General features: G+C 38.9%; 1 protein-coding gene across 5 annotated transcripts in view; it reads left to right on the top strand.

Moving 5' to 3' along the window:
• ogdha (oxoglutarate dehydrogenase a) overlaps positions 1 to 12,136 on the top strand; it is a 48,525-nt gene that overhangs the window by 27,385 nt on the left and 9,004 nt on the right. For all 5 annotated transcript variants that reach the window (XM_084087428.1, XM_084087427.1, XM_084087429.1 and 2 more), the window contains 5 exons: positions 2,251 to 2,366; positions 4,567 to 4,721; positions 9,071 to 9,217; positions 9,342 to 9,432; positions 9,524 to 9,703. In XM_084087428.1, coding sequence (XP_083943554.1) covers positions 2,251 to 2,366; positions 4,567 to 4,721; positions 9,071 to 9,217; positions 9,342 to 9,432; positions 9,524 to 9,703 — 689 coding nt within the window. The remainder of the gene's footprint in view (positions 1 to 2,250; positions 2,367 to 4,566; positions 4,722 to 9,070; positions 9,218 to 9,341; positions 9,433 to 9,523; positions 9,704 to 12,136) is intronic.

Below are 12,136 nucleotides of genomic sequence, written 5' to 3'. Positions count from 1 at the left end.
ATACATATTAATACATTTAGACCACTTAACTTTGTGATTTGCTATCAGGATGTGAAGAGACTTTCAACCAGTATAACAACTTATATGGAACAAATCACCTACCCTTGCGTTTAATAATCAACACTCAAATAAAAAAAAGTTTACCGGAAATTTTAATTGCACACAAGGCAGTTTTAGATCAACTTTTTAATATTAGAATTATGTTTCTACTCCTATTTGTTGGTGAAATATAAACATTTAAATGAAGGCTGTAATAATTTTTCAGGACAAATTTATTCATACATTAAATAATGAAGACATCATAAATATAATGAATATGTAATAAAGTGCATATATTTAGCAAAATGCTCTTCTCTAGAGTAATATTTCCTAGCTAACTAACGAGATATAGACTTTTCTGAATGGCTTTCCTTAGGTAAATGTAATGTTACAGAACATATTGTTTACAAGCTGTTTTATTGACGTCTTTTAGTGGTTTAAATACTGACTGAGATATTGCATGAGACATAATATATTTCAGTAAGTCATTATATATCTTTCAACATACCTTCTGATGTGAATCATGCTTTTGCTGCTTGAGTTAAATCGGCAGAGTTTGAAAGTTGAGACTTTTTTTCATATTAAAAGTAACAGCTTATTGCGATTGCACGAAATAGACGCTGAGCAGTCAAATTGTGCCATCGGAGAAGCGCTAACTAAACGTCAAATTGTTGTTTCAGACAAATTTTTGGTAGCTGCAATTTTGGTGCATCCCTACTAGAAACAAGTTCATACTCTCTCTCTGTGCTCATCCTCTCTTCCTTCCTCTCTCTCTCTGTCTTGCTGTCTTTAGTACTCTTAACACTCTGTTATATAGGTTAATCTCTCTCTTTAACATACCCGCGTAAATGCCTTGAGGTGCATGTGCGTCTTTTTTTGCACATCCAAAATTATCAACAAACAGATCAGTTTCCATATGTGCTGCCCTATCAGTATCTCTGAGCAGCTTAATGCATGTCATGTTTGACTTTTTGTAGGTTTGACTTTTTTTGAGCCTCAGTAATTTGTTAATTTATGAAATTAACTCGCTCTTCCCAAATATACTTGCATTCAGAGAAACAATAGGTGTTTTAATATTTAAAGACTAAAATGTTCTGCCAGGCTGTTAACTCGCATGTTGTGGTTTTTGAATTAGTAGTGATGCTGTGGGTTATGTAGAATCTGTGACCAGGACTTTCTTATAGGTTTTGTGAGATCAACCCTCAAAGGTTTATATTAACTTGTGCTGTAAATAATATATAGTAATATATAGTAAGCTAATTTTTAAAAGATCATCCCTGTGTAAGGATTTTTAATCATTCAATTCATACATGTTAAATGTAACACAGTAATACAGTAGTTGATGTGTATTAATTCTAGATATATTAGAACTGCACATTTTGCTGTAAGTATATACTTAAGTGTAATGTTAAAGGCTATATGAAATGGTAGTTTTTGACTTTACATTAAAAACATGAGCAGCTGAATAAATAAATTTAAGATAATACTATATCATTACACTACTAAATGAGATCTTTACTGTTCAATTCATTAAATGCAGTTCACAATCCAAAGATGTACGGTTGCTTGTTTACATATTACATTTTGGATGCATTTAATGCAATGATACAATAACACCAATATTATATTGACAGTGATAATGATGTTAACCCATTTTTTTCTTCTTTTTTTTAACCCCCAAATTCTTCATCTCTCTACTTATCAATTTTTAAACCACCTTTCTTTTCTCTCTAAATCTTGTTCTTTCTCCTTTTTCAACCATTAACTAACCACTTCATACTTAATGTTATTTTTTTTTATGTTGTCTGCTTTGCTGCTGCTGCTGTTGTTGTTGTTGTTGTTATTATTATTAATAACATGCATCATGCTAATGGCTGGTGCTTTTTGTTGTGTTTTCTTAAAACTCCAATCCACCATGTTTCTGATTATGCACGGAATCACTGTCATCCTCATGTTAACTCCATCCCGCACTAACTCAATGTTTTTTTTCTCTCCCTGTCTGTCTTTTTTTTCTATCATTTATCTCCTCATTCCCTCTCTTTACATATGGACTTCTCTTCCTTTCGCTTTGCTTTATTTTCCTCCATCCCTTCTTTACGCTCATTGGCATCCATGATGGCTCTTCTCTTTTCTGTTGACCCTGCCCCACTCCCTTTCCACCTTTCCCTTCTCTCTGGGTTGGGTTGGACGTGTTGTGTGTTTGGCTGACAGGTTTCTATGGGCTGGAAGAGTCTGATCTAGATAAAGTATTCCGCTTGCCCACCACCACCTTTATTGGGGGCAATGAGAGCGCTCTGCCCCTCAGGGAGATCATCCGCCGCTTGGAGGTGAGTGAGGACCACAAGGAAGCTAAAACAGCTAAAAAGATAATTTCTTATTTTAATTCACCCCCTCAAAAACTTGTTTTTAATCTTTGAAGAACCACACTGTCTTGAAAAACAATTTATTCATTTATTTATTTATTTTAAATTCTATTCCAGTAAATCACAAACAACTAGAAAAGTCATGGGGCCTTTGAATATTGTTTTTATTTTTTATTTTATGTGATGTCTATCCGAATCACAAGCTTTATATTAAATATTAATTAGTTTTTCTACACAAAAACGACACTTTTGTACACGTTATGCTTACAAATACAGTGTTTCCCCTAGGTTTACAGGTTTGGGGGGATGGGGGGGGATGGGATGGGGGGGGGGGGGTTGGTTGGTTGGTTGGTTGGTTGGTTGGTTGGTTGGTTGGTTGGTTGGTTGGTTGGTTGGTTGGTTGGTTGGTTGGTTGGTTGGGGAAAATTGACACAGACACTATCTATCTATCTATCTATCTATGTGTCACATTAATTGGTTGTCTGGGAGGGTAATGCTTTGTAAAAGTTAAAATAAAACACAAATGTTAAAAAAAAAATGTTAACATAAGATATCTCTTTAAAAAAATAAAAAAACATATTTAAATCTTTTTAAAATTGACTTTTGCAAATAACCTTTGTTAAATTTATAGAAGTATTTGTTAATATTAATGGACCAGAGCTTAAATAGTTTTATTTTTAACAACTAAAAAAGATTTATAAATACTAACAAATATATTGCTCATTCATTGTTCGTTAATGTTAGTTAATACATTTATATGACAAACAAATTTTAAATGGGCTTTTTTTGTGAGAAGTTTTTATTTCTATGATGCATTTATTGGAGAGAATAATCCTGTCAGACGCAGCACTGCTGTGAACGCGCGTTCACGTTTAAACACAATTTAAACAATGTATTATTCAATGCATTACTTCTATATAATTATATATTAAGTTGCTCAAGCAAGTGGTAAAATATTTAACCATGTATTTATATTAAAAATCTTTTGCATTTAAATTTTAATACAATAAATCTTGCATGTCACAAAGAACCTCCACGAATGTCATTATGTCGCCTTGTTGAGGTAAATTGTAGTTTTCCTTGCTTTACCCCGGTCTTAAAGTGAAAAATTAAATAAATTTATGGTGAGATTACAAAATTTTATTTAATTCATCGCACTTATGGTGAAATTACTACATTTTCAGGTCAATCTGTGTTCATTTTGACCACGAAACATGCGCTGTCACTTTAATTTAGCATTTGCAGCACAGCAGAAATCATAGACAGTATATAAACGGCAAAAGTAGACTCGGTGCGGAAACGATCGCTGCACTGCTGTATACGCACCGCAACTGGAACGGATCGATCATCGACGGACTGCATCCGCGTGCAGTGTGAAAGCTCTGTAAACATGGGTACGGAAAAAAATACTCACCGCACACGCACTGCAAACGAAATATGTGTGAAACGGGCGTAGACTTGGAGCAGGAGAGCTACTCCGGCTGCTACTCGCAGTAGAGTGAGTGTTGCCATCTTCAGTTCAGCGACATATTTCCCGCCGCACGCTCTCTGTCCGCTAGTGCTCATCTGTATTTGACGCAAGTGTTTGTTTGTGTGTGAGTGTGCGCGCTTGCGCACTCATTGGGATAATTGTAAACGCGCAAACACAGACAGAAAAGACATGCCATCGTGGAAATAAGGGCTATTTAGTTTTTTTTAATAAAATAACAAATTGTAATCTGGCGCTAAAAAGAAAATCAAATCAAATTTACTTGACTTCAAGGGGGGCGGGGGGAGCCGTTAGGAGGGCGGGGCGCCCCCCTTATATAATGGTAGGGGAAACACTGAAATATAATGACTGATTGATTGTTCAAATGTCAATGTAAAATATCAAACCATGTGTACTCAAATGCTACTTTTTAGTCAGTTTTAGTCAGTTCTCAAGTTCACACAGGAGTCCTACATGGGAATCCACAGGTGTAGTTCATCACATTTATTATGAACATGATCCACTAACATTTGACAACCGGGAAGTGTCACAGGGCATTATTATTTGAAGAGTTGTATAATTTGAAACATGACAAACTTCTTTTTGTGAAATGGTTGGGTGCTGTAGTACTGTGTAGTATTTTCTTTCAGTTTGGAATAAAACAATTACTTGTTGCTGAAATGTTGTTTTTCTCAGATGGCATATTGCCAACACATAGGGGTTGAGTTCATGTTCATCAATGACCTGGACCAGTGTCAGTGGATCAGACAGAAGTTTGAGAGGCCTGGGGTCATGCAGTTCAGCCTTGAGGAGAAGCGGACACTGTTGGCTCGCATGGTTCGCTCCACCAGGTACACACACACACTCATAAAGGCCAAATGTAAGGGTACACATTATAGGAATACATGCATTAAATGTTTGCTCAGAATGTTTGCATCAGTCTGAACAGACACAGTCGTCATTATTAAATAAAATGGTTAACGCACCGAATCTTCGCACCAAACGTTTGACTGGTGTGTCACATGAACCACCACAATGTGCACACAGTCTGCTCCGGTTCAGAGACACAATAGCACAGAGAATATCATATGTGCGAGTCAGCACATACCAGAAAACGTATCGGAATCATTTGAATTCTACACAGAATGCTACATTGAGGAAAATAAGTATTTGAACACCCTGCTATTTTGCAAGTTCTCCCACTTAGAAATCATGGAGGGGTCTGAAATTGTCATCGTAGGTGCATGTCCACTGTGAGAGACATAATCTAAATAAAAAAAATCCAGAAATCACAATGTATGATTTTTTAACTATTTATTTGTATGATACAGCTGCAAATAAGTATTTGAACACCTGAGAAAATCAATGTTAATATTTGGTACAGTAGCCTTTGTTTGCAATTACAGAGGTCAAACGTTTCCTGTAGTTTTTCACCAGGTTTGCACACACTGCAGGAGGGATTTTGGCCCACTCCTCCACACAGATCTTCTCTAGATCAGTCAGGTTTCTGGGCTGTCACTGAGAAACACGGAGTTTGAGCTCCCTCCAAAGATTCTCTATTGGGTTTAGGTCTGGAGACTGGCTAGGCCACGCCAGAACCTTGATATGCTTCTTACAGAGCCACTCCTTGGTTATCCTGGCTGTGTGCTTCGGGTCATTGTCATGTTGGAAGACCCAGCCTCGACCCATCTTCAATGCTCTAACTGAGGGAAGGAGGTTGTTCCCCAAAATCTCGCAATACATGGCCCCGGTCATCCTCTCCTTAATACAGTGCAGTCGCCCTGTCCCATGTGCAGAAAAACACCCCCAAAGCATGATGCTACCACCCCCATGCTTCACAGTAGGGATGGTGTTCTTGGGATGGTACTCATCATTCTTCTTCCTCCAAACACGTTTAGTGGAATTATGACCAAAAAGTTCTATTTTGGTCTCATCTGACCACATGACTTTCTCCCATGACTCCTCTGGATCATCCAAATGGTCATTGGCAAACTTAAGACGGGCCTTGACATGTGCTGGTTTAAGCAGGGGAACCTTCCGTGCCATGCATGATTTCAAACCATGACGTCTTAGTGTATTACCAACAGTAACCTTGGAAACGGTGGTCCCAGGTCTTTTCAGGTCATTGACCAGCTCTGTGTAGTTCTGGACTGATTTCTCACCTTTCTTAGGATCATTGAGACCCCACGAGGTGAGATCTTGCATGGAGCCCCAGTCCGAGGGAGATTGACAGTCATGTTTAGCTTCTTCCATTTTCTAATGATTGCTCCAACAGTGGACCTTTTTTCACCAAGCTGCTTGGCAATTTCCCCGTAGCCCTTTCCAGCCTTGTGGAGGTGTACAATTTTGTCTCTAGTGTCTTTGGACAGCTCTTTGGTCTTGGCCATGTTAGTAGTTGGATTCTTACTGATTGTATGGGGTGGACAGGTGTCTTTATGCAGCTAACGACCTCAAATAGGTGCATCTAATTTAGGATAATAAATGGAGTGGAGGTGGACATTTTAAAGGCAGACTAACAGGTCTTTGAGGGTCAGAATTCTAGCTGATAGACAGGTGTTCAAATACTTATTTGCAGCTGTATCATACAAATAAATAGTTAAACAATCATATATTGTGATTTCTGGGGGGGGGGTTTTAGATTATGTCTCTCACAGTGGACATGCACCTACGATGACAATTTCAGACCCCTCCATGATTTCCAAGTGGGAGAACTTGCAAAATAGCAGGGTGTTCAAATACTTATTTTCCTCACTGTATGTTTTAAAGCATTATGGAGAAGATGAGGAGGAGAAACGGTTAGAGATTAGGAGGAAACTGCGACTTTACCGAGCTCAACGGCTCTGGCCAAGCTGTGATATAAACTTAATGCTATTGGCTATTTTTAAAAAGGGGAGGAGCTGTTTGATATGTCCCGCCCTGTCTTCCTGTTTCAGTGCAAATTGTCAACACATTGAATAATGCTGCATGTCATATTTTTGGTGGTAATAAATAGAATAGAATAGAGTGAATACCCTTAAAATGACTTGATACACATGTAATAACAACGAGGCAATAATTAGTTTACACAAAGTATTTAAAGAAATTCATTTTTATAGTTTTATTGAACAACCCTGTTTATAATATTATGTATATTATATTATGTATTTTAAAAATCAACTTATGTACATTATGTATTATAACAAATGCCTGCAGAGGGCACCAATCAGGGTGATTGTTGTTGTTACACTTTACAGCATGATCAAATCCTTGTTTAATATTGGCCAAACATTTAATTTAAATGTCCACTTAATCTTTAATTTTTGGCCACTTCTTTTCAAAAGAAATGCTACAGCTGCTGTAATTTCTTTAACAAGAACATGTGAACATCAAAGCATGCAAACCCAGAGCGAGGGTTTAAACTTTTATTTTGAAATCTTGATGAATACTGATGTATTCTGTGTTATTGTAGGTTTATAAATGCTATATTATGATTTTTGAGATGAGCAAAATCTGCACAGAACCGATCACCAGTGATCACCGCGAAATGTATGCAGATTAGTTCTTTTTTTAGTGTCAATTCTGTCATCCTAACAGATGAAAATACACTCAAACTACACTCATTTGTAATCATAACTTCAGTTAAATAATAATAATAAAGTGAATATAAACTAGTCTTCATCAACTTTTAACAGAAACCATGATCCAGCTCATAAAAACTTAAAATATAACCTGCATACATAAGTCAATTGTAAAATTAATTTACATGTTTTGACTGAACAGTTGTAGCATGTTTTAATAAAAATGTTGTTTAATATAACTATTTACTATGCATATTCCAGTACGTTTTAATTGTTATTCTTAAATAAACCTACATTTCACCAAATTCATTCAAGTCCTCGGTTCACCCATCCTCATTCTATCAGCACAGTCCGTTCTGTCAGTCACCCATCCTCATTCATCAGTTGTCCGTTAGGTTCAGACAGTGCTGTCATAGTATGTGTACTGTTCGCATGCTCAGTATCACCAGCTCATTGGTTCTTAGCCCATGATTTACTCACCCTGAAGCCATCCTAGGTGTATGTGACATTCTTCTTTCAGACGAATACAATCCGTCTGAACTACTTCCGGCAGACGGCCATATGCATCATTTACGCCAAAAGAGTAACCCTCGAACTTGACGCACAACGTAATGACGAACACAGTTGCCCAGCCCTGTTTGTTTGAACCTCGAGAGGCGTCAATTGCTGTCATTACGTTGTGCGTCAAGTTCAAGGGTTACTCTTTTGGCGTAAATCGATGCGTATGGCCGTCTGCCGGAAGCTAGTTGTTTTAGTCGTTTTAAGTTATTTTAGTTATTTTAAATATGGATATTTTTCTTACACGAACGCATCGCTTCACTTCAGAAGGCCTTTATTAACCCCCGGAGATTTTTAGTCATGAAAAGATGCGCTTTGATGGACTTCCAAAAGCTCAAGCATGTTCGCTTGATGTGTGAGAGAACCAATGAGGTTCATTCTTATGTGTTAAGCAGCACGTTTGAACTTCCGCAAGAACCAATAATGTTCATTCTCGTGTGTTACGCAGCACGTTTGAGCAAGAGGTTTGTTCTCGCGCATCAAGCAAGTTCGGTTGAGCTTCTGTTAATGTTCACTGATCAATTTGAAATCAGATAAGTTTGTATCTGAATAAAAGCCTAAATTCAATCTGTTCATCATATAACACGACTGTGTCTCTTCAGAAAATTTGGATTAAACCGTTTGATTTATATGGATTAGTTTTATGATCTCTTTATGATCTTCTTTTTTTTTTAAGCGTCAAAGTGGTAGTTGTGTAGCTGCTAATGGAACAGTGGTTCTCAAGCCTCATGCGGCCCACCAAATGCTGACCACATTTAAAAAATACATTCTAGTTTTACAAAAAACTAATTTTTTTTAAATGTAATTAAAATGGATTAAACAAGTATGTATAAGTTTGAACTATGTGTTTTTTTTGTCATATAAAATCATTTTGGTGATCATTTATTATTTCAGACATTTCCAGACCTACTATGTAGTTACTACTGCAATTATGATGTCGCTGCAAGAGGGAGGGGAAATTATATTGATTAAAGAATACAAGGGCACAATTTTGATTTCATGGTGCCTTTAAAAAGATGTTGTTGAAACCCATATTTGATGTTTATTGCAACTCTGTAATATATTACACATGCTGATTTCTCCAGGTTTGAGGAGTTCCTGCAGAGGAAATGGTCGTCTGAGAAGCGCTTTGGGCTGGAGGGCTGTGAGAGTCTGATCCCTGCGCTCAAAACCATCATTGATAAATCCAGCAAGAACGGAGTAGATGCTGTCATCATGGGAATGCCTCACAGGTAGAAGAAGAGATGCTAATTTATAGAGGGGGAAAATGGGAAACAACTGATATTACAGTGGCTTCATGCTGTTCTGGTGATTTATGGAATCAATTACAAACTCTCTTTCTGTCTGTCACTGTAGAGGACGTCTGAATGTGCTTGCCAATGTAATCCGTAAGGAACTGGAGCAGATTTTCTGTCAGTTTGACTCTAAATTGGAAGCTGCTGATGAGGTCAGTGACATTTTTGTCTATATACACTTTGTTGGAATCTCATGAACTTATAGTATGTTTGTTCTGATGATTGTGTTGGTACCTGTAACAGGGTTCAGGAGATGTCAAGTACCACTTGGGCATGTACCACAGGAGGATAAATCGTGTGACTGACAGGAATATTACCTTGTCATTGGTGGCCAACCCTTCCCATCTAGAAGCGGTGAACCCGGTGGTGCAGGGCAAGACTAAGGCAGATCAGTTCTACTGTGGAGACACAGATGGCAATCGGGTGAGATGTAAACTGCATCAATCTAGTGCTGTGACAATGCAGTCATATACTTTACCATTCAAAAGTTTGGGGTAGGTAAGATTATTCTCTTATGCACCCCAAGGCTGCATTTATTTAATTTAAAAAATACAGTAAAACGGTAATATTGTAAAATATTATTACAAATTAAAATAACTTTTTGAAACGTTTTGTTTTTGAATTTTCAACATCCATTACTCAATCCTTCAGAAAACATTCTAATATGTTGATTTGATGTTCAACCGGCATGTGCGGGGGGAGTGGGGTGGCTAATATGACAGTGTACAAAACAGTTATGAATTGATCAAAAGTTGAAAAATTCCTGTTTATTTTTACGTTATCTCCCGTCAGACAGCCATAACGCGTTGCTACGGGCTTGCGTCTTGCTTTACTGACAGATAGGGATGCACCGATGTCGTTTTTTCAGAAACGACCCGATACCATTGACCCAACGTTCTTGTGTAGAAATTTGTGTTCATACATATTTTTTACAGTTCAATTAATAAAGCAGGTTGTCTAAATAAGCATATAGCTTATTAAAAGTAAATTTAAAGTAAAAGTTAAAAAAGTAAGTAAAAGTACTCAGTAAAAGTTAATCTTGAAAAACACTAATAATCAGAAGCAGTGGCTGAGATTCGTGCCCTACTTAGGGCAAGAGATGCTGCCTTCAGGTCAGGAGATTGAGGGCTCCTCAAATCAGCAAGGGCTCAGCTCTCCAAGGCCATCAGGAAAGCGAAAAGCATTTATGCACAGAAGATACACGACCACTTCTGTGACGCCAAGGACCCCAGACGCATGTGGCAAGGCATCCAGGCCTTAACAGACTACAAAGTTACAACACAGGCGAACAGCAATGACGCCCACCTTCCTGACAAGCTATTAACAAGTTTGAAGCCCTGAACAACATGCAGGCATACAAGTCCACACCCACCCCTGAAGAGCAGGCGCTGCATCTGGACCTAGCTGACGTGAGGAGGACATTATCCAGAATCGACCCATGCAAAGCTGCAGGTCCAGACAATATACTAGGGAGAGTGCTCAGGGACTGTGCTGACCAGCTAGCAGGTGTCCTTACAGACATCTATAACATCTCCCTGAGCCAGGCTGTGGTCCCTGCGAGCTTAAAAAAAAGTGCCGAAGAAGTCAGTAGTGACATAGTCTCGCGTAGCCAGACCTTCAGACTGACGGCTGAAGGTCTGGAATTCATAGCAGCTTTCTTTGGCCAAGGCCCGCCCATAAGGCCGTTTGACCGACATGTCAAACAACCAATTACAGTTCGTTTCGTTCAGTGTCACGTTTCGTTGCGTGGAAATGTCCCCACAACAACAGATCGGCGTGCAACCATAGACTGCAACAAGTCAGTCAGCATAGAAAATCAAAGAAGGAGAAGAAAACAAGCAGTAAGTCATTGATCTGTTTGTGCACGTATAACAACAATTGCGTCTGCATTACCACATCTGATCAAAACACCGAGTAAATCAGTAGGAAACGCAATTACACGTCTGCGCTTTGTTTCCAGGCGGACCGAAAATAAACGCGACACTCGCGCCCCCCGGAAATCCGATAAAATTCAACCAATCAGATGACGACTTCGACATTCCTGAAGTGTTTCCAGTTAAGTGTACCATATGCATCAGACGTTTAGCCAACGTTCCGTGGGCGTGACGTCTGAGGCTGAGACTAGTAGTGACATGTCTCAATGACTACCGCCCTGTAGCACTGACTCGCATTATGATGAAGTGCTTTGAACGACTGGTCAAGAGACATATCTTCTACTCCCTCCCCACATCACTGGACCCCCTTGTAGTTTGCATACCGTCCCATTCGCTCTACTGGCGACACCATCTCCCACACCCTGTACTCTGCCTTATCACATCTGGACACTAAGGACACATTCGTCAGAATGCTGTTCATTGATTTCAGCTCCGCATTCAGTACTATCATCCCCCAGCAGCTAGTAAGGAAACTCTCACTGCTGGGCCTCAGCACCCCAACCTGCATCTGGATTCTGGACTTCCTGACAGAGAGACTACAGTCAGTGCGCATCGGCAGCAGAACTTCAGGTGCCATCACTCTGAGCACAGGTGACCCCCAAAGATGTGGGCTCAGCCCACTGCTGTTCATGTTGCTCACCCACGACTGCACTACCAAGTCTGAATCCAACCTTATTATAAAGTTCACGGATGATACAACTGTAGTGTGCCTCATCAGTGACAACAATGAAGCAGGATACAGAGAGGAGGTGGAACAACTGTTAAGCTGGTGCCACAACAACAATTTATCTCAATGTAGATAAAAAAAGGAGATGGTTATTGACTTCCGCAAAAAGCAAGCCGACCAGTGGCTCATCAGTGGTTCTGAGATGGAGAGAGTCAGAAGTACAAAGTTCCTTGGTGTGCACATTTCTGACGACCT

The sequence above is a fragment of the Abramis brama genome (assembly GCF_963993115.1).
Source record: "Abramis brama genome assembly, chromosome: 16".
In the NCBI taxonomy this organism is placed as follows: Eukaryota; Metazoa; Chordata; class Actinopteri; order Cypriniformes; family Leuciscidae; genus Abramis; species Abramis brama.
Note: the sequence above shows the minus strand (reverse complement) of the source record. Positions and strands in the feature narration are given on the sequence as shown.